The sequence below is a fragment of the Gadus morhua genome, chromosome 17 (assembly GCF_902167405.1).
Source record: "Gadus morhua chromosome 17, gadMor3.0, whole genome shotgun sequence".
NCBI lineage: Eukaryota > Metazoa > Chordata > Actinopteri > Gadiformes > Gadidae > Gadus > Gadus morhua.
In genome coordinates, this window is record NC_044064.1 from 831,960 (window position 1) to 855,608 (window position 23,649).

General features: G+C 43.5%; 1 protein-coding gene across 2 annotated transcripts in view; it reads right to left on the reverse strand.

Annotated features, from left to right (window-relative positions):
* The window catches only part of LOC115529089 (ubiquitin carboxyl-terminal hydrolase 2-like), a 34,485-nt gene that overhangs the window by 10,330 nt on the left and 506 nt on the right, over positions 1 to 23,649 (reverse strand). Inside the window, exons 3-10 of one of the 2 annotated variants that reach the window (XM_030337562.1) lie at positions 23,557 to 23,627; positions 23,224 to 23,346; positions 22,986 to 23,081; positions 22,760 to 22,891; positions 22,174 to 22,305; positions 22,045 to 22,067; positions 21,903 to 21,949; positions 20,093 to 21,777 (exon numbers count right to left, since the gene is read on the reverse strand). In XM_030337562.1, the coding sequence (XP_030193422.1) occupies positions 20,291 to 21,777; positions 21,903 to 21,949; positions 22,045 to 22,067; positions 22,174 to 22,305; positions 22,760 to 22,891; positions 22,986 to 23,081; positions 23,224 to 23,346; positions 23,557 to 23,627 (2,111 nt within the window). In that variant the 3' untranslated portion in view covers positions 20,093 to 20,290. Of the gene's footprint in view, positions 1 to 20,092; positions 21,778 to 21,902; positions 21,950 to 22,044; positions 22,068 to 22,173; positions 22,306 to 22,759; positions 22,892 to 22,985; positions 23,082 to 23,223; positions 23,347 to 23,556; positions 23,628 to 23,649 lie in introns of those variants that run through there. The other variant, XM_030337563.1, reaches the window with a different exon arrangement.

A 23,649-nucleotide genomic window follows, 5' to 3' on the forward strand; every position in this document is an offset into this window, starting at 1 on the left:
TTCTGACTGAAGACAAGTATGTTGTGTTCACTTAGTAAAATACAATAAAAGCTTCAAAGTACTAGTTAGTTACTGGACTAATCGTTTAATTCTGCCATACAGCAAACGTAACCTTCATTTTTAACACACCAAAAGCGTTCATCGGGGATTCAGTGACCCCTAGAGGATCCGCGAATGTATTACAAGGCGATACGCAAATGTTTTTTTCTACCATCATAGGTTTTTAACCTCCGCCTCGACGGTTACTACATAGTGACAGGACAGCTATTTGATATGCATTTATTACTCATCATTCATTACCTGAAGTGAAAGAGATAAAGTACAGCACAGGCACAAGAGATGTAGACAAGAACAGCTCAAGACATTTACTAATCCTAAAAAAATACAATAAAATATAAGAGTCTACTATTATTCTGCTCTTGCTCTCGATTAGCTTAGCAGATAGCCATCAACAAGGGGGCCTGTCCGTAATTCTGACGCCTCATTGTTCTGACGTCTAAATGGTCCAAAATATTTCCCATTAGATCGACATGCCACTATGCCGACGGTTCAATGTTACGAAAACGGAACCCATTGGTCCGAAGGGCCGTTTTTCCTATTAGTCAAACGGCATCAGATGTACGCTGGATCCCTCTTCCAGTTAGTTCAGTCCACCGATAGCCTGATCCATCCATCCCTCAACGGGGCAGACATCACATTGGGGCTGTCACTCAAGGGTCCATTTTGACGAGGTTGTAATGGAAGTCCACATCACACGTGGTGTTAAAATAGGGGTCCTTTAAAATTGCTTGTTAACATCTGATTTACCACTTTATCTCGACTCTGGTCCGGAGCCATTCATCTAATTGTGTTTAATTGTCATTCATTTACATTTACATTTAGGGCATTTAGCAGACGCTTTTATCCAAAGCAACTTTGGATAAAATGTCGCTATTATCCAAAGCGACATTCATGATCGTCAGTGTTCATCAAAAACATTCAACAACACCATCGACCTTTCACAGCCTCGGGGAACTGATGAGTCACAAATCAAACATGCATGTTCAAATGAGTGAGGCGGAGTTGTTCCTCTGCAAGTACATAGTTTGCAGTGGTGACGATAGTCTGCAAAGTAGATGAACAACATTTTTTGAACACTTACGAGAAGCCATAGTTTGATGACAGCGTGCAACGTAGATCCACAACATTGTTTGATCACTTGAGAAGGAATCATATAAAGAAAGGGCCGTTCCACAACATTACAGTGTACCCGAGTCACTCATGTTGTCCATAAGAAGTGAAACTCATTCTGCGTGCCACCATGTTTTAGCCCAACAATCTCTGTTGACATTAACCTCCACTAGTAGGTGAGAGTAGCCTCCATCAAATTATCAAAAATCTAGTTTATAATTGGTTCTATAAGAGGCATGATAACAGAATAATGCCAGAGGCAAGGCTAAAGACCAAAATACATGTCTTGCATCGTTTGTTTGAATGGAGGCTGCATTGTAACGTTTAGTTTCACTTTCGGGGCACATAACAGTTTATACACGTAGGGATTCAATTATATTCTTTCACTTCTGACTGAAGACGGATATGTTGTTTTCACTTAGTGAAATACAATAAAAAGATTCAAAGCAGATTAGCTGGGAATTGCGTGTTCCAATCTCACCCAATTTTTTTTTTTTTTTTTTTTTTAACCTTCGTGCAAACATTTAACAAATCAACACACTCATATCTTCAACTTTATCTAAACTCGATAGAGTTGAAGATTCTCGATAGCATTTAATCCTTCATCAGAATCACAGTTTAAAAATAATTCCATACCCGCTTAGTATATTACCATTTGGTCTCAATGAAGTTGAGGCTAGAGCTTGAAGACGTTATAGGCAATATATTATGCTCTAGCCCAAGGTGACCATCACAAAAACTAACCATTGCCGACGTTGCGGAGCCTAAACAACATCCATAATTAACCTAGATACACAGTGTCAAGCTTAATGGTTATTTATTCTTACACCGGCGCAAAAATTATTAAGGGTTTGGCTTTTTGCACCCCTGGTAAGTCGCAGTAGCGACGCTAACTCTGAATTGAAGAGTCAAAGTCAAAAGTCAAAGTGTCAAAGTGTGTTTATTGTTGCATGTACCAAATTGCTTCAGCACAGCAAAATTCTTACGACTTGGCAAGCATCATTCATCTACGCAGTATACGTCATACATATAACATAAAAACTCTATAACACTATGACAATAAAACATATAAAATGTAACATTAACATACAACAATTTAAAAAACAACATATATCTCTGTAGCACTATGACATTATAACAATATAACATATAACATTAACATTCAACAATTAGAGTACAGTAGAAGGGCTAGCAGCAGTTTAAGTGTGAATAGAGAATAAGTTAAAAAGAAATGCTAAGGATAAGTTAAAAGTTTTTAAAATTGTGCAAATATATCTATGAAGTGAATTGTATGAGTGGGGGAGCAGGGAGTAGGTGGAGGTGGCAACTGTTCAGAGGTTCAGTGTTTCTGATTCAGAAGCCTTACAGCCAGGGGGAAAAAGCTATTTGTGAGTCTGGTAGTCCGTGTTCGGATGCTCCGGTAGCGTCTACCAGACGGCAGCAATGAGAACAGAGGTTGCCGGATCGAATCCCTCTATTGTCAGATTTATGCTTTTGTCAGATTGTCATGCTTTTATGATCGCACACTTTTTAGTCAGCAAGCCAGTCCTCCTGTATCACAAAGTTTCAAATTCAGTGCCTTTTTAGTCAGCCAGCCAAACTTCCTGTATCATAAAGTTTCAAATTCAGTGTCTCCCTGATATTCTGAGGACAAGCCCTAAGACTTGGAGAATATACTTACACATAACATCTTAATCTAGCAATAAATCAAAGATTAAAGTAAGCTGTTTAACTTGCATGTTCTATTGGAGGAGGACAACAATGCAAAATAGTGTAGCTATTCCCAATCCTATCCTAGGCAATCATGGCTGTTTGTTTACAAATGTATTTGAGGAGTCTGACAACCACACTTAAAAACGTTGGGTGAAGATCTTGTTGGGGTTACCTCGTCTGCAGCAGTTATTTAAATTGTTTTGTTACATTGTGTGATCAATATGCCAGGGTAAATGCACAGGGGTAAAAATAGTATACATTGATATTTGCACTGGGGGGGGGAGGCGGTATTAATATAACAGATTTATGTGTGCATATACTTCTAATTGTACCAGGGGTGCAAATAGCCTTCACTTCTAATTGTACTAGGGATGTTAAACGACTCGTTTTCTGTGAGTCGACGTGTAGGAGGGATAAATCGAAAAATCGATCGATTTCTTCTCTTTTTTTCGGCTCGAAAAGAAAAAAAAAAAAAAAAGATATTTTCGTTTTTAAATAAATATTTGTAAACGAAAATTCATGTTTTGGTGTATTTTGGCAGAGGTATTTTTGCAGTACTTGAGAAGGTGCACCTGGAGACTGTGGGCGCACTCCTGTCTGCATGGTGCGGTCACTGATTGAGATTCCTCACAGTAAATAAATATTTTTAATAAATATTTTATATTTTCGAGCAAGTTGCTAGTAGGCAACCGCAGTGTTTTGCGATCTGGGAAGGGTCTGGCTGCACGCGCCTCCAGCCGTTAATTCATCGGCTGTGCGTGCTGAATTACAAAAAGAAACATTTTTGGGACCACAACTGCTGTTTAGAATTAAAATGTTGCACCCAAACCCTAGTGATAATAAAAATGAGAAAATGTCAACGGCGGCTTGCAAGACGTGAGCCATGTTCTAGCCTCTCTGTCATTGAGCGGGTCTGGAGGATCGCACTCTGCAGAACCCAGTCGCTGAAAAAGTGAACGGTCACCGTCACGTACTACTCAGTCGTCAAAGCTGTCCAGGCATCAGTGGTGATGGCAACTTTGTCAGCTGAGGACAGAATCTCGCGGAGGGAGGCTGCTGCTTCGCGTTACATTTTCTCCAGCCTCACAGTAATCGTTTGGCGACATGGCACTGTGTAGGTTGGCTCGAAAAATGAAATCAGATTGCGTAACCCAGTCCCCTCTACTACGCTCATGGGCAGCATATCTCCGGCTATCATCTTAGCTAGCAACCCGCTGATTCTTTCAGCCCGGCGGCTATCACAGGATCTCACCGTGAAGTTTGCGATGCTGCCTTGCTGGCTGGAAGGCTTGGGATGCCTCCTTGCCAGGTGATTGAACATCACGGTTGTGGACGAATGGTACGCAAACTTCATGAGGCATAATTTACATTTAACTGTTCTGTCATCAATCTTTGTGAAACTATCCCACACCGAACTTTTAAGTGAAGCCATTGTCATGAAAGGACAAAGGAAGAGATCGCTTTTGGGAGACGTAGCGGTGTAGCAGAACAGAAGTGACCGTTAGAAAAACAACACATCTACGTCTCCCATTTGAAAAAAAAGAGAAGGATTTATTGTATTTTGATTAATTGGTTATTTTGAAAGCAGAAATGGGTTACAATGTTTTGTAAAGGACATTGAAGCAGTTTGTATGTAAAAAAAAAACAAAAGTAAAAAAAAAACCGATTAATCGATTTCTATTTTTAGAGTCGTTTAGAGCACGAGTCGAGAATCGACCGTTGAGTCGACACATTCTTCACATCCCTAAATTGTACCAGGGCTGTAAATAGCATGTACTGATAATTGTACCAGGGGTGCAAATGGACACATCATTAATCATTTTAGCGTAACTAGAAATAACATAACCGTTTAAGCTTGACATTGTGTTTCTAGGTTAAATTTTGATGTTGTTTAGGCACTGCGACGTCCGCAATGGTTAGTTTTTGTGATAGTCACCTTGGGCTAGAGCGTCATCAATAACATCTTCAATCTCTAGCCTCAACGTCATTGAGACCAAATGGAAATATGCTAAACGGGTATGGAATTATCCTTAAACTGTGATAAAGGATTAAATGCTATAAAAAAAAACACAGTTGAAGATACAAGTGTGTTGATTTGTTAAATGTTTGAACGTAGATTGACGGTTAAAAATGTACCAAGTTACAAAGTCTGAAGAAGTTGAAGTGTCAGAGAATTTGCTTCCATGGTTAAAAATTATATTTTAAAAGAAGGGAATAGAGAATCATAGAGAATATGAAAGAATGAAAGTGAGAATAAAACTTAAAAACAATAGTTGAGCGCTTCATGCACTAACCTAATAAAAGCCATTTAAAAAATCTTGTAGATCTTGCAGGTCTGGTTTTCACTGACATGTAGCCAAGATGGAGATGTGCACAATTTGGTTTCACATCGGATACCGACGCTGCTCCTCTCTGGTGAGTCGTCAGAGCTGAGCGCCCAACCCCCAATATAACACTGACTTCACTCCGCGGACCAGAAGGAGGACTCTGAGTCTCGTATTAATAAGCATGCTCATGTTAAGTCAGGTCATTCTGCCTCATGCAACACCATGGGGAAGATCCACCAGGTGATAGTGATCGGGTTGAACGGAGAGAACATGACCATCGACCTGTGTAAAACTGAAGAAGAAATGAAGGCGATCACAGTGCTGCAGCTCAAGGTGATGATAGGCGAGCGTCTTCCAGGGAGGGCAGGTACATGGCCTTTAAAATAACATTATTGATTCTTGCCCCGACACAATAACAATATGGCACGTTTTCTGTTTTGCGTGTAACTTTTTCATGAATGATTCGTGGTGGAGTGCTGTCTCTCTAAGGAGCCAGTGCCTGTGGTTCTGGCCTTGATCCGGTGCCTTAATGTCAAATATCGTGTCGGTTTCCAGGGAACAGCATGGACAACATCCGCCTGATCTTCGCCACTAATGTGCTGGATGACGACGAGATGACCCTGGGCTCTTATGGAGTTCAACACAAGTCTGTGATCCAGATGGTGATGAGGGTCCCGGGCGGAGTCCAGCTCTAGCGACAACTCTAGTGACCCCCGACCCCCATGGCCCCCCATGGCCCCCCATGGCCCCCCGACCCCCCGTGGCCCCCCCCTACCCAGCGTGCGCTGTGCTACTGTATGGTTCTTCAGGTGTTCATGGTCATTTGAATCATTGTCATCGTCGACTATGTACTTGCTCAAGTCATGTCTCCACAACAATAAAAGATGACTTAATGACGCATTTAACCGAATTCCTGGACAATATTTGGTTTGATTTGTTTCATATTACATAACAGGTTATTATTATGCTAATTCTGTTGGCATTTATCAAATGATAAGTCCTAGACATCCCCTTACATGCACAGATAGGGACGGCAGGCCTGATGTAGACATTTTTGAATAGGCTTATCTTAATTTAATTAACCATAGGAGAAATAGGAATGTCGTGAAATAATAAATACTAGGAAGAAATATCACGTATATTTATCAAGATAAAGACAACTAAATAACTTAATACAATCAGGGCTATAACTTTTCTGCTTCATTATTATTTAAACATAGATGTTGGAGTGCGTATTTTATCCTCTGAATATACCTCACTAACCCTCACCCTAACTAACTATCACCAGCTGATGAAACACATGAATGTTGTTTTCGGGCTTGGCTTCGAAATGTAAAGTGAAAGAATGGCTCAAGAATATTTCAAATAGTTTGAATAGTTCAACAACAGACTTGAAACTTGAAAGAGCCAAGCCTAACGTAGGCAGGACGAACTGATGAACCTCCATTGATTATTCCAATAGTCAATTTCCAATTGACAACAATTTCGATTTGCATTTGGAAATGGATAAATACGCGAGATTATTAAAATAGGGCTGGACAAATGGTTATGAGCGTAAAAGTATTTTTCTTTTCCTTAAATTCTCATAAGATCCGAGAGACACCCCTCTATCTTAGGCCCCTTCCACAGCTCCTCTTTTCCCCTTTCCTTTGATGCGTTTCAGGAATATCTCCGTAAAGACGGACTCATTGGAAAAAAGCATCGAGCTGTAGAAATGCTGCAGTACATATTCAAGGCTGATTCTGAAAATCTCCGAAAAAATGTCATACATCTTGCGGGTCTGGTTTTTACTGACATGCATCCAAGATGGAGAAGTGCACAAGTCAGTTTCACATCGGATACCGACGCTGCTCCTCTCTGGTGAGTCGTCTGAGCTGATCGCACAACTACCAATATAACACAGACTTCACTCCGCAGACCAGAAGGAAAGTGAAACTCAGTCTCCTTTTAATTACCGGGCTCACGTTAAGTCAGGTCATTCTGCCTCATGCAACACCATGGGGAAGATCTACCAAGTCATAGTGATCGGGTTGAACGGAGAACACATGACCATCGACCTGTGTGACACTGAAGAACAGATGAAGGCGATGACCGTGCTGCAGCTCAAGGAGAAGATAGGCGAGCGTCTTCCAGGTAGGCCTACATGGCATTTGAAATACAATTATCGATTATTGGCCCGACACAATAACAATACGCCACGTTTTTTGTTTTTTTGTGTTCATTGGCGGAGCTAGAACATTTTCAGTTGGGTGGCCAGGGTGAGACCAGAGATCATTTTGGGGTGGCACATAAATCTGAATATGATATAAGGCATCTTGAAATTAAGGGAATATTTAAGGCATGTACACGCTGTAACTCTACATCATAATATTAATTCAGACAGTGGTGTAATCGTCAAACACATGTTTACTTTATCAATTTCTTGAAGTTACCTATGAGCTTTTTTTTTCTTATCAAAAAAACTTCATCAGAGACTCATTTCTGACTCATTTTTGGGACTCAGGTCCCATGGCATGAAAATGAAACTTTATAAGGTTTTCTCACATTCATTTCAGTTCCCCTAGCCTGCCTATGGTGCCCTAGAAGCTAGAAATGGCATTAGTTGCGAGCACTAGGTATCCTGCTCCGCTTTTGTAAATATAGCTCAGACGCTCCGATTTGAATTTAGCCTCCACGTCAAAAGGGACAAGCTACCTCCCCCTTTCTCTGCCTTGCCCGCCCAGAGTTTTCTGGAACCAAGGCTGAATTTCTTGAACATCTTCAAGTACTGAATTAGGGGCCCAATAACACCTTTAAAAAAAACCTCTTTAAACGTCACATTTCTAAAGGCCTCTTGTGTATGGATTGAACTCAGATTCTAAGACAACAAGTGCAGGTTGGTCTCAGCTTCTGAGGTCTGTTTAATAAAAAACACCTACTCAACCTTCTGATCTAACACTGTAAAAGAAAATGTAAAATTGCCATGCATTTATTACAAAATAATTTGCACAATTCTATTAACATTCCTATAGGTCTTGACCAGTTTGAGTGTGGAAATGCTTCGTTCACAGGTATCTGTACTCACAGGTATGGCAATGGACTCTTTGCATAGCCCGAACAGCTAATGGAATACCTCTTCAATGATCTTTGTGGCTTCTACAATATCAGAGGTCATCTGTTCACCAGATGTGGACATAAGAGCCAGACATTAATGCATAAAGTCCCTTTGAAAATGCAAATGCAAATTATGCAAATAATAAAAAAAAAAAATGCAAATAAGACAAGGGTGGCCAATGGGATGGGCAGGATTCAGTCTAGGGTGGCCCCGGCCATCCCTGGCCACCCCCGAGATCCACCACTGTGCGTGTTATGTGTTCATGAATGACTTGTTGTGGTGTGCTGTCTCTGTAGATTTTCCAAATCATAAAAAAGGACACACACTGGACCTTGTCTGCACCACCGGCATCACCATCAGCAATCTGTCAAGCTCCGACCTCACCAGCTCCGACCACCTGGCTATCACCATGGACATTCTTATCCCCACACCACAAGTCAAGCAAAAACGCTCTATAACTTTCCGCAATCTCAAATCAATCCTACCCACATCTCTCTCCTCCCTCTTGGCCGATACCATCCCTGACTCCGCCCTCATCCAGAACGCTTCCCCTACTGACCTGGTCACAATCTATAATGACACCCTCTCCTCCTGTCTCAATCAGCTCGCTCCAATAAAAACTAAGATTGTCTCTTTCACCCACTCCACCCCCTGGTACACTGATCATCTCCATCACCTCAATCAACCAATCATCAACCAATATAACCGGTCTTATTATCCACAAAGATGCCTACTAACAACACCAACAGCTCTACAACGACGCCCTCAACAGCGCACGCTCCACCTACTACTCCTCCATCATACAATCAGGCAGCAATAATCCCAAGACTCATTTTTCCATCAAAAACCAACTTCTTAAACCTCTGGACACCATCTCCAACTCCTTTACTGTCAGTAAATGCATCTAATTTCTCTCACACATCCAAATAACAGTAGACAATATACACAGCCAACTGACCGACACCTCCACCTCCACTGTCTCTTCTCCGGAACCTCCACCAACACCATTCACCCACTCTCCTCATTCACTGAAATCACCCCAGCAGACCTATCTGCCATACTCACTGGCATGAAAACATCTCCCTGCATCCTGGAGCCCATCCCCTCCACCCTAGCCATGGCCTGTCTCCCCTCACTCTTGCCCCTGATCACCTCAGTTATAAACTCCTCTCTGTCCACTGGCCTAGTGCCCCCGCCCTCAAACTAGCTGCTGTCACCCCCCAACTAAAAAAACCTGGACTTGACCCTGAAACATTCAGCAATTTCCGACCCATCACCAACCTCTCCTTCCTATCAGAAGGAGAGTTAAAATCGCACCTCGACTACGATAACCTCTACGAACCTACTAGTTCCCTCTCCATCCTCATCCTCCTTGACCTCAGCGACGCCTACATGGCCTCCATTTTCACTGTTACGCTGATGACACTAAGATCTACCTCTCCACCAACACCATCGCTGCAGCCACCCATTGCACCTGTCACACCACCAACTTGGATGCAACACAACTTCCTCAAATTAAATTGCAATCAGAAATCCTCATCATTGGCCTAAACTCCCTCACCCGCCCCACCCAGGACTTCTCACTTAATACTGATGGTTCCATTGTCGCCCCCTCCACTCACATCCACATCTAAGGTATCATCCTTGACCCCACCCTCTCATCCCTCCCCCATATGAACCAGATTACCAAAACAGCCTTCTTCCACCTCAGGAACATCACTCGTCTCCGTCCCTCCCTATTACTCCCAGCCGCCGAAACTCTGGTCCGCGCATTCATTTCATCCCGCCTTGATTACTGTAACTCCATCCTATACGGCTCATCAAAACACTTACTTAATAAACGGCAATGTGTTCAAAACTCTGCAGCCCGTATGCTCACATCCGCCCGCCGCTCAGACCACATCACCCCTGTCGTCCAAGACCTCCACTGGCTTCCCGTCAAATATCGGATTGATTTCAAAATACTACTCATCACCTTCAAAGCCCTCAACAACCTGGCGCCCCCCTCCCTCTCTGATCTCCACCGCCATACCCCTACCCGTTGTCTCAGGTCCGCCGATGCCATACTCCTGCACCCCATCAGGTCCAACCTCCGATCCTGGGGAGACAGAGCCTTTGCTGCAACCACCCCCGCCCTTTGGAATGGCCTACCCAATGACATCCACAATGCCAACACTCTTTCATCTTTCAAAACTGCCCTTAGAACGCACCTTTCCAACCTTGCTTTAAACCTTTAAACTTTTGTTTTGTTTACGTATGTTTTGTTTAGCTTTTCCTTTTTTTTCTTCTAATGATTTAGCTTATGAAGCCATTGTGAAGCGTCTTTGAGCACTGGGAAAAGCGCTACATAAATTTGATCTATTATTATTTTTATTATTATTATTATATGTTATTATATTATTATTAGTGGTGGGCCGTTATTGGCGTTAACGGCTACGTTAACGCAAAACTTTTATCGCGCGATAAAAAAAATATCGGCATTGGTCTATTATCAAACACTTCCTTGTTCGGACCCATCACGTGACTGAGCTAACCAATCAGAAGCTAGAATTTAGACTGAGGTAAACTGAGGGACTGAGGGAATCAGAGAGGCAGATTCAACAGAATATCCTGACTGTGTTAAATATGTAAACATGTAAATATGTAATAATTGTGTAACATAAATATGTAAATGATTAACTGACTAAAAATGTTAAGTACATTTTTAGCAAATTAACTCCATTATAAATTATATTAATTTATTCTACAATTTTCAGATTAATTTTGGAATTAATCTAGATTAAAAAAATAATCTATGCCCACCACTAATTATTATATATATATTATATTATTATACATTATATCGTCGATTTCCAGGGTACGGCATGGACAACATCCGCCTGAGCTTCGCAACCAATGTGCTGGTGGACGACGAGATGACCCTTGGGTCTTATGGAGTTCAACACACGTCTGTGATCAACATGGTGATCAGAATAACTGATGGTGATCAGACGACCTGATGGTTTTCCATTGATTATTGCAATAGTCAATTACAATTAGGGCATTTAGCAGACGCTTTTATCCAATCGACTTACATCGGTTGATACACACATTGACACACCGACGGCAGAGTCAACCATGCAAGGCGAAAGCCAGCTCGTCAGGGTTAAGTGTCTTGCTCAGGGACACATCAACACTCAGATAGGAGGAGCTAAAATACGCGACATTAATATAATAGGACTGCACAAATTCTTATGAGTGTACAAATCTTTTCCTTTTCTCTTAAATTCCACAAAGAACCAATTAGTAATGCATTTAATGATTTAACTATAATATCCATTTATATTCCTTCAAAGTAACAACAAATGACTTATTTTAATAGAAAAAGGGATCAAGCAGGTACAGTTATATTAGCTTTTTGCAGCAAATCTCTAATTAGAAGAAGAAACTGGTGAGAATATAAATTAAAATTAATACAAATAAAATGAGCGAGAAGCACCCAAGGGAGAAAAGATATGATCGGGGAGACACCACTCTTAATTGTGTCACCAGACCAGATGACTAATGGCGCTTTTCCAATGGCGGGCACGCTTCGGACCCAGCACGCCTCAGCCCAGTAGTGAGGGCGAAAAGTGGGCGTGGTCCGGACCGAGCCGTATTAATGGTGCGTTCGAGTATTCTCTGCGAACCGACTCGGATCTCGGATCTGATGCCACGCCCACACTTCAAGCGTTATATTATTTCGCTCGGTCGTTGGAGGAAAACATGGACGCCACCCGGAAAGCTGTTGTCACGGTAGCATTGGCAGAGGACCAGGCGACCGAAGTTTATTTATATAGCACATTTAAAACAACAGTAGTTGACCAAAGTGCTGTACAAAAATACAATATATTTGTGTACATAGGCAGAGATACGGACGCAGTAAGGTATTGCAGTAATACGAGTCATTGAAATTACCATTTAAACCACCAAAGTGGTCCAAGCACAATGAAAACAGTTCATACTTCAAGTCACAATGGGCGCAGCCATCTTGAATTCTGTCTCGGAATTTCGCTCGGTCGCCACTGTGTTCAACCGAGATGGCGAGATCGCCGTCCGAGGAAAAGGGGCGTGGTTGTGCGTGTCGCTAGGCAACTGGGTCCGAAGCGTACCCGCCAGTGGAAACGGGGCATAAGTCATCGTTACGGGTCAAAGTCAGACCGTACCGTGTTCTGAATTCAGTATTCAAACATCCCTTATAATTATGAAACTTTTGTGTATTTAAACTTGTAAACCGCAATGCTTTTATTTTGAAGCCTCGATCAGGCGGAGACTGCGGCTCAGAGCGGCGTCGCAGTTTGCTGGATCAGGTAGAGACATATTCTTCACGTTGATTACACAAATTTGTTGAAGACTTGTTTCTGATTGGTCCATACAAGCCTTCAGTGGTCTCCATAACAGAACACTACTATGTAACAGACCGTTGCAGATGCTCTGTTAAACATAGTAATGGGAATTTCTTTGCCTACGCAATTCTTTTTAAATCAATTGAAAAAAGCATGCCACCCTAGCAATTTCTTATTTAGAAAATCATGCTTTTCTACGTTTAAAAGCATTCGCATGGTCTGATTTAAAGGTATTTGGGAACTCCAAAGGTGTGGGATTTGACGTGCATTAGAATACATCAACCATTAACACCCTCAGGTGCTGTATTGACATCCTCCCCACTGGTCATATTTCCAGGTTTAGAAAGTGAAACCAGAAGACAGTTCTGCGATCCGCCAAGCTCAAGGTACTCCTTTATGAGACAGAGAGTAAGAGGCCACGGTATAGAACCGAACAAAATTAGCGTGGAAAAGGCTTATGATCCGTCAGATTCGTCATTCAAATTCGTCGACAGACCGGACGTGATCGACCCATATCGTAAGTAACAGTGAACACGTTTTGTTTGATCGAGGGCATACCGGTTAAACAATATCCTATGACCTGACGCCCAAGCCTACTGCAACATATCAGAGATTATTATTGGTTGCCGTTTATAAACCTTTGCTGCTCAGAAACGTTACAAATGTTTCAGATTTAGCTCGAGCTTCCCCCCCCCAAATTGCACTGCCATTTTCATTTTAACTTTTTCACACACATAAAATGTCCCTTATTTACATATAAGCTTAAGATTCAACGTATAATTCTTATAAGTGAAAAGTTAAATGAAAAATTGCAGTGGGTTTTGGAGGGATGTTTACTTGCTAAATCGTGGAAAAATAAAGCAAAGCTTGAGCTAAATTCGGGAAAAGTGTATCACGTTTTTCAGCACCAAAGGTTTACAAATGGCACCCCACAGATTATAGAACAAATTCCTGCAACATTACACTGATGAGCTCGCAACGGTAACATCACCGGTAAAGCATGTAAAGTATGTCTAATGTTCGACTATAACTAGTCTTTTTCATACCACCTGTTAGAAATGTAAACGGCTTTGATTGTGAAGCCTCCATAAGGGAGTCTGGTATCGATTGACTTTGTTTGAACCGTTGTTTCTTCCTCCCTCTGCATCAACACCAGAGGACGAGTCTTGCAGAGCAGAGATGTCGTGCGGTCACGCCGTCACGCCAGGATCTCTGACAGGATGGTGCCGCAGTTTGCTCAGCAAGGTAATGACTTCGTATTCGTGTTTATTTCACAACAGGGGCGAATTCAGAGTCATGGTGACGGTGGCCCAACAAAACACATTAAGACATTAAGTTACTTATAATAACGAGACATGGAAAGGAATAGGTACAATTATGTATTGTAGACTAACAATGTTTTCTATGCATAAAATAATGAATTTTGTCCTAGAATATGTAAAAGTTTTCCTAAAGTAGTGCTGTATTGTACTGTCACACAGGGGCAGTCCAAATTTACTTGCCCAGCCGTTCAGCCAGATGGCGCAATGTGTGGCGCCGAATGGTCTTATCAAGAGGTCCGTCGCTTTGCTCTGTTGACCGTTGAGGAGATGGACCATTTCGAGAAAGAACTTGCCCGTATAGTTGTTGCCAAATTCAAAGCAGTGAGTATCCTGATAATGTGTCTGTATAGGAAGGGGCCCTAAAATTTGAACTATATGCTAGAAATATTCTGCTTCCTGTGTTCCCAAACAGTGCCCTGGCTGTAAAACCTACGTGGAACGACAGGCCTTAGACAATCTCTGTTTCCAATGCACTATCTGTGAGGAAAGCAGTAAGCCCACCAAGCAGTTCTGCTGGCAGTGTCTGAAGCCCTGGAAGGGGAGGGTGCCGCGCAGCGACCGCTGTGACAACGACGACTGCTCAGACAAGGATCTGGAGCTGCTGAAAGGGTGTGGCGCCATCACACTGTCCCGGGTGGCGGGGGTGGGGCCCTGCCCTTCCATCAGGGCCTGCCCCACCTGTGGCATAAAAGTGGAGCACGACAAGACCGGCTGCAAGAACATCGTGTGCCCACGCTGCCAGGTGGGGTTCTGCTTCGTGTGTCTGAAGCTCACCGGGCAGTGCCTTCAGACCAGCTGCTATTTCATAGCCTGCAGCAGCGGCATCGCACCGAGGCAGACCGCCATGCCAATATGGAAGAGATAATAACGGTGTATTTGATTTATCATTCATGTTGTCGACACTGTGCCTTATTGTTATGGCAATAAAAAAGAAAAATTGGAATGGTATGGTGGCACCCCACTGATCATTATTATGTAAAATAATTAAAGGTGACATATTATACCAGCAGGTGTGACGACAAAACGGATTGTAATGGCTAATCACACTCGCACCTGGTGGTATAATATGTCAACTTTAAGATACAACATGCCACCCTAGAAATTGCCTATTTAGAAGCCATAGTTTGAAGATAGCGTGCACAGTAGATCAAGATTGTATCATTGATTATGTGCAGCCATAGTTTGAAGATAGCGAGCAAAGTAGAAGAGAATGAGTCATATAAAGAAAGAGGCGTTCCACAACATTCCAGTGTACCCGAGTCACTCATGTTGTCAATAAGAAGCGAAACTCATTCTGCGTGAGACCATGTTTTAGGCCAGCAATCTCTGTTGACATTAACCTCCACTAGTAAGTGAGAGTAGCCTCCATCACATAATCAAAACTCCAGTTTAGATATAATTGGTACGATAAGAGGCATGATCATCTACAGAATAATGCCACAGGCAAGGCTAAAGACCAAAATACATGTCTGCCATCGTTTGTTTGAATGGAGACTGCATTGTTACGCAGCGGTTTAGTTTCACTTTCGGTATGTGACTTGAATGAGACGTAGGGATTCAATTATATTCTTTCACTTCCGACTGAAGACGAGTCTGTTGCGTTCACTTAGTTCACGGGGTTTCAGGGACCCCTAGAGGATCCGCGAATGTATTGCAGGAAAGCCGCAAATGTTTTTTTCTACCATCATAGGTTTTTAACCTCCGCCTCAACGGGTTCTACATAGTGACAGCTAATTGATATGCATTTGTTACTCATTCTTCATTACCTGGTTCAGCTGTATGAGTCTTATTCTATACTTGCTTTCACATTTGTACTTTTTTATCTTTTGTGAATTCTGGTTATGGTGTTTGTATGGGTTTTGCCTCTGACGTTTTGACGTTGGTCAGATAAACAACGTCAATGTGTCGTCGACAGACCTTTCAACACAGACTCACCCCGAGAACGTAAAATAGTGGCTGACGGGAAGGCCCTCCGCTCCCTATACGCAGAGTACGCAGTAGGGCACCAAGTACGTGGGGGTGCACCAAAAACGAAGGTTTCTACAAAAATATATCTACATATATATATATATATATATATATATATATATATTACATTATTGAATTACAAAAATATATAAATCAGTTATGAAGAGGCCCACCGTTGTTTTTTCTTGTATAACCTCCTCCAGGGCCAGTGTCGGCCCTGGAGGTCATTCCTCCTCCTGAGTGTGCTTCCTATTTATGTCTAGTGTACACCCCTACTGTCCACAAGCAGATTTTGTCCTGAAGTTCTTCCCAGACCTACAGCCATCCAACATGCATATCTGAGAATCAGGCCTCTCTTTAATAGTGACAAAAAGTTATGAGAGAAATGCACATAAACTTTTTGTTATCTCATAAGCAGCGTGGTGCCGGCTCCTTTTGAACTTTTGACCCCAGACTTCAAAAACGTGGCCACAGGCCAGCAGTGTCTACACACCTTAAGCCACAAATGTACACCTCCATCCCGCAAAAAATGTGGGATGAAAAAAACTCTACTATTGGAGGTCACGCCCCTTTCCCCACCTTTTCGAGATAGCTATAGATGCCAAAATGTTTGCACACATTTCCCGGGGCCCCGAGAACGACGTATGCGATTTGGATTTCTAGCCCTTAGAGAATTTTTTTTTTCAAAATGGACTGTAATTAGACAAGGCCCCTCAGAAGTGTTGCCTGCAGGACCTAGAGGCTAAAAAAAAAGAAATGGAAAGAATAATCTATATAACTAGAAATCTAGAAATTGAGTTTTTGAAACGATGTAATAAATGGTTAACATATATGGATTATAATTAAACTATTATTATTAATATTCTGAAGATAGTCGTGAAGAGCTGGAAGAGTTAACTTGTGTATATATATATACTGTATGTGTTTTTTATTTTATTATTATTATTATTATTATCTTATTATTATTATTATTATTATTATTATTATCTTTTTTTATATCTAGTATTGATTTGTTTTGTTTATTTATTTATTTTTTCTATTTATTTACCTATTTTTTTATTTTATTTTGTTACTTATCCATTTATTTATATTGTTTACATTTAAATAAATATATATATATATATATAAAAAAAAAAAAATGTTTGTAGGATGATGTCAATGTAAAAATAACTCATCAGAATAACAAATGATCCTACAATAAAGTATATATATATATATATAAAAAAAAAAAAAAGAATGATGCCAACAATCTGGGGATGAGGACATCCCCAGATATTGACGGGTATTTCGCACACTGCCATCTCAATATATAGCCTAACATATACAAATATATCACTGTATTAGACACAAATGTATTTTCCACTAGCTGGTGGTGGTAATTACATTGTAGTGAAACTAGTAGCCTAAAGACAACACAGCTTTATGTTACGGCGAAACATGGAGGCACTGCAGCTCTCGTCTCGACAATGCGTTTGGTCTGGTATTTCTTTTCCCTGATTGGTTAGGCAGCCTTCAAACTTAGTGGTCAAGCAAAAAGAGGGAGGGGCTCGTTCTGCATACCTAATAGCCGGAGCGCATAACTAATAGCCGCGGCTATTAGGTATGCAAAAACCGTACGGATTCCGTACGGAATTCCTGCCAAACCGCACGGATTCCGTATGGTTTTCTTGCAGTTTAGCCCTTTTACCGCGCCGTTCTAGGGACAGTTTGTGGCCTTCTTGGCTTTCCATAAAGGTCTGCGCACGCACCGCGCGTCAGGCAACCCCAGCCTGGCGGAAGTGAGAAAAGGACCAGGACGGAGGTTCTGGACATGTCCCCTGTAGTGGACGGCCGAAGACCCAGTGTAGGGAGCAGACGAGCAGTTTCGTTAATTAAAGGCATATTGTACGATTCCAGTGGTAAGCACTTTTTTAATATGTTGTTGAAATTGGTTTTTACATCCTGAGAGCAATAAATAACTTATGGGCAATGAAAAAGAAGCGAAAAAAAACCGAATTCTGTATCTGCTATAAACCTGTTAAAATGCTTACCAATCGGAGACACTGTACCCGAATCTAAAGAACCAATCACAAGCCTGCGCGTTCTCTCCCCTCTGTGTACGAGCCTGAGCCGGCCTGAGCGCGTTCACGGAGGGCAAAGAAAGCGTTGTTGTCATAGTAGTTCATGACAGTGGACTAGACCTAGTGAGCCGACAACGTTAACACAATGGAAGAAAAAAAACAGAAGTTACCACTGCCACCATTACTTGCCCCGGTTCATCCTTTTAAAAAGGCAAGAAAAGGAAAGACAGAAAATGAAAAGGCAGCAACAAAAAAAAAGTCGGAGAATGCTCGAGGAAAAACGAGAATAAATATTGGATTCGCTTTTCAGCGATGGCGACAGCTGAGGGAGTTGAATGGCCTGAAAAGTGACGCAATGGTTGCCGTTGAAGTAAAGGCCGATTTATGCTCAGTTACGTAAGCGTAAGCGCAAGCGCAAGAGGCCCTTGCGCGCCCCTTGCGCGACTTCTCACGTCTTGCGTGCGTCGGGCGATTTTTCTAGACATGCGTCATTTTTTACGTAAGCTTTTACGCGAGCCGCGCAGCCTGCAAGGCTGTGATTGGTCTGCTGGTCTGGTTACTACTTCCTGTCTGGAGTATCACATTTCCTGTTTTCATACCGCCACCTACCACACGATCTGGCACATAAACAAACCAACGACTCCCACAGACAAAGACGTCATTCTCGAGGTCGTCTTCAACGAAAAACTTTACTCCACATATTACTCCACCTACTGTTCTGGCGGTAAATTGCTTGGCAACACGCGCAACACGCGCAACCTAAAAGGGAGCATGAATTGCTTTGAGTACATTTTGCGCAACAACGTAACACCAACGCTGAAGCAAGCAGCCGCCTAACGCCCCGTGCCCACTACCTCCGTCCGTTGACTGATCCCCATTGACTTTGAATGGGGACGGACGCGCAATGCATTGTGGATCCGTCCGTTCAGTTGGAGCGTTCGCCACCGTCAGAAAGTTGAAAAATGTTCAACTTTTTCGGCAGCGACGGTTCCGTCATCCAATCAGATCGCGTATGCAAATTTAAGCACTGTGACGCGACTCGGGCTCTGACGATACTGGAAAGCGGGAAAGCGGGTCATCTTGCCTCGCAACAAGCAGGAAGAAGCGGGAAGAACCCGGCGAAGTGATTTGATTGGCTGACGGATGCCTCTGCAAAGACTACTCCCCCATCAGTCAGCCAAGCCTTCCCACGTCCGTTGACTGACGGTGCAGTGGGCACGAGGCGTTACGCCCCGTGCCCACTGCCTCCGTCAGTTGTCCGTTGCCCATTGACTTTGAATGGGGACGGACGCGCAATGCATTGTGGATCCGTCCGTTCAGTTGGAGCGTTCGCCACCGTCAGAAAGTTGAAAAATGTTCAACTTTTTCGGCAGCGACGGTTCCGTCATCCAATCAGATCGCGTATGCAAATGTAAGCACTGTGACGCGACTCGGGCTCTGACGATACTGGAAAGCGGGAAAGCGGGTCATCTTGCCTCGCAACAAGCAGGAAGAAGCGGGAAGAACCCGGCGAACCGATTTGATTGGCTGACGGATGCATCTGCAAAGACTACTCCCCCATCCGTCAGCCACGCCTTCCCACGTCCGTTGACTGACGGTGCAGTGGGCACGAGGCGTTAAGCCGTAAGCAGCATTAGCGCTCGTGCACGGCTCTGTGTCGAGGGGTGGGGGCAGGGAGTCCTGAAGGGTGGGGGAGGAGTTAAACGGAACTCCGAAGAGAAGCTAATTTCAAATCATGCTAGCTCTCTCACATCGTACAGTATAGTTTTAAATGATTCCACATTTATAAATCCATTTTTTATGCTTCAAAAGAAAAGCAATGATTCACGACCAGTAAATTGTGCGATTGAAAAGTTATTTTTTATTCATCGACAGCCCCCCAAAATAAGTATTTCACAATGACCATATAATTATAAAGCGTTATTTCCCATATTTTGTCCTTCATGTGAATATCTAAGCACACTAAAAGTGCTTATTATCTTTGCTTATTTTGGGCCATGTCTAACAAACAGCACACCCAAAAAATGAAAGCAGAACAAAACACCAGATTGATTAAAAAAATTACTGATTAAACATAGTCGAGGTTTTAATAGTAATCATCGTGCCGGTCAACATGTTAAAAAGGGATAGTGTCCCCAAAAAAAACACAGCTGATGCCCTTTCATTTTACTAACTAGCTTAACTTCACTAACCAAGGCACAATTCAGCTTTGGATCCTGCAACCTGGCACAACGTTCAAATACATGCAAAACCGGAATGTTTAAACTGGCTTTTATTCTGTATCCGAGGTCTGCTTATTGAATGCCATAAAGCTATTCTTCTTTTCTCTCTTTTTAATAGATTTTTTATCTTTGACACCTATGTCAACCATACTTCCCAGTCTCTGTTTACGCTTTGCCAATCTCGGCCTAGAGCTCAAACACATTCCACTTAGGGAGAGACAGTTTGGAATGTGAAAGACTTTTCTACCTTTCTTCTGTATTACTCTGCCCTCCGTCTCCCCCTCCTCAAAGCCTTCCATAAGCTCCATACTTTCCCTCTGGCCCCTCCTCCTCTCGTTAACCCCGCCCTCTGGACCGCTGACCATTGGGCCGGTGCCGCTGGCTTCCTGTTGGACAGCCTGATCACCTGGTTCACGAGACTCCTTCTCATTGGTCGGAACCTCTACAGCTGTTGTCCTGCGCTCGCCACCCTTACGGTCTAACCTCTCCATTCCCCTTAGTAGAGGGTCCCCCGCCCCGACCTCATCACCTGTCCTGACATCCCCACACTCCATGGCATCATCACCTCCCGTGACGCCACTGCTCCCCGCCGACACTGGCCGTTCATCCAATGGCTCAGAGGAGGAGGGTGTAGTGTGGTGGTCATCACCACCACTATCGTGGTCAGCGTTGCCATCGTCGTCAGTCTTCTGTATTACTCCGCCCTCCGTCTGCCCCTCCTCCCCCCTCCACCTCTCGGTAACAACGCCCTCCAGATCGCTGAGCGGTGGGGCAGTGCCGCTGGCTTCCTGTTGGCCAGCTTGATCACCTGGTTTGCGAGAGTCCATCTCATTGGTCGGAAGCTCTTCATCTCTCTTAATGCGCTCGCCACCCTTCCCGTCTAACCTCGCACTCTCCAATGTTTGAGGGTCCCCCGCCACGACATCACCTTCTGTGACCTCACCACGCTCAGTGACATCAACCCCCGCCCTGACCTCATCACCTCCTGTGACCTCACCACGCTCAGGGACATCAACCCCCGCCCTGACCTCATCACCTCCTGTGACCTCAACACGCTCAGGGACATCAACCCCCTCTGTGACCTCATCACCTCCTGTGACCTCAACACGCTCAGGGACATCAACCCCCCCCATGACCTCATCACCTCCTGTGACCTCAACACGCTCAGGGACATCAACCCCCTCTGTGACCTCATCACCTCCTGTGACCTCAACACGCTCAGGGACATCAACCCCCTCTGTGACCTCATCACCTCCTGTGACCTCACCACCCTCAGGAACATCAACCCCCTCTGTGACCTCATCACCTCCTGTGACCTCACCACCCTCAAGGACATCCACCCCCGCCCTGACATCATCATCTCTCTTAACCTCAACACTCTCAGGATCATCAACCCCCTTCCTGACATCATCACCTCTCTCAAGATCAACACGCTTAGTAAGATCAGCGTTGCCATCGTCAGCGTTGTTCTGATTGGTCTCCGACTCGACCGGGTCCACAGACGACCCGTGGTGGTGCTCCTGAGGTGAATCACTAACTGGAGGAGAAGAAGAAGAGGAAGAGGAAGAGGAAGAGGAAGAAGAAGTAGAAGATGGTTAGATCAACTTTTGTCCAAAGTATATTTCATGGGAGATTTGTCGTGGACCTGGTTTCCAAACTTACTTTGTCTTTCTCTCTTTCTGTAAAAAAGGAGATAGCCGTTCTGGCTCCTGTGAGGAAGGGGATCAGAATAATGTTCATAATCCACAGGAACGAAGCATCGAGTCACAGCAATTTAAAGGTATTTAAAAAAGTCTGCAAATACCTTTCTGGATTAAAGTTGTTTTTCTGTGGATAGTATAAGGATTACAGTTATACTAACACATTACGAGAACTGAAAAGGATATGAATATTAGACGATAGCCAGTGTCTGCCAAAGAGACGCCAGACTTACCGGTGTAACTCTGGAGTCGTTGAAGTCGTACCAGCAGCCCCCGTCGTCTGGAGGCTGGATGGTGGCTGTGTAGTGGCCCCCCCTCAGGTCCCCCACATGGTCCACGGTGGCATAGAGCTCATAGCTCACGCCCTGAACAGGGACAAAGAGACCACAATGAGGAAGGCATAAGCAGGAGGATTGACAGGCCTCTGCACCTGTTTGAAGTGACACTGGCTGCACCCTGCGTCCCGCACTACTGCTACTACCCATCATGGCCACAGGGTGGCACCATAGCCTGCCCTTCAGTCACCATCAGAGGGGCATGAGTTGACTTTATATGCACTCGTTTTCAATGTTTTCTTTAGGGTTCAGTCTCTGTCCGGGAATGTGTGTGCTTTTGTGTGTGTGTGTGTGTGTGCTTTTGTGTGTGTGTGTGTGTGTGTGTGTGTGTGTGTGTGTGTGTGTGTGTGTGTGTGTGTGTGTGTGTGTGTGTGTGTGTGTGTGTGTGTGTGTGTGTGTGTGTGCTTTTGTGTGTGTGTGTGTGTGTGTTTGTGTTTGTGAGTGTGTGTGTGTCCATGCAAATCTGTGTGTGCGTGCGTTGTACCTTTGGCATTTCAATGTCCAGAGGAACATCCACAGGGCAGTCGTTTTTCACGTAGTCCATTTCGTAGTAGCTGAACTCAAATCTCTTGAGCAGCAGCACAAGAACCTTTGGATAGAGTTCTACATCACATTCCTAACGACATCACAGAATAAGAAAAGGGGAGGAGCCGAGTCAAAGCCTCTCTGTTAAGATGGTGGTACATTCAGTCAGTAGTGTTGTTACTTACAGTAGTGGTGTCTGCTTTGGCCTCACACTTATCACAGTACACTTGGTTGTCTCCGGTTAACTTTGATTGGCTGAAAAATCGTTTCAACCCGTCTTCCTATGAAAGGCACAGACAAAATATTATCTCAAATCACAACCACAGAATACAATAGTACAATTATAACCGTAACTCTGCTGTGGGTAGACTCCTTTTTGCACTCTAATTCTCTAGGTTATACTAAAGTCTGCAGGTTGCTTACCACGTTATAAACTCCAGTGTGGGTATTGTTAATCGGGAGATTCAGAGTCCAAAATGAATTGTGTTCATCAGTGCTTACGCCACACGAACATGACGTGCGGTGAATTAACCTTCCATGGAAAAGCTGTACACGCACGCACGCGCACACACACACACACACACACACACACACACACACACACACACACACACACACACACACACACACACACACACACACACACACACACACACACACTATCAATTGCCCAATGTACACAATAGTACAGAGACTTGGAGTGTGTTCAGTCCTAGTGAATCCAACATGCAGGAGGGGTTTATTTTGAAGGTGAACCTTTGAGGCCTCAGGACTGGCCAGACTTAGCATCTTCTCAAAATACTCTGCCGCATCTTGCTGCTTCCATACTGAAGGATGAAGAGACAAAGG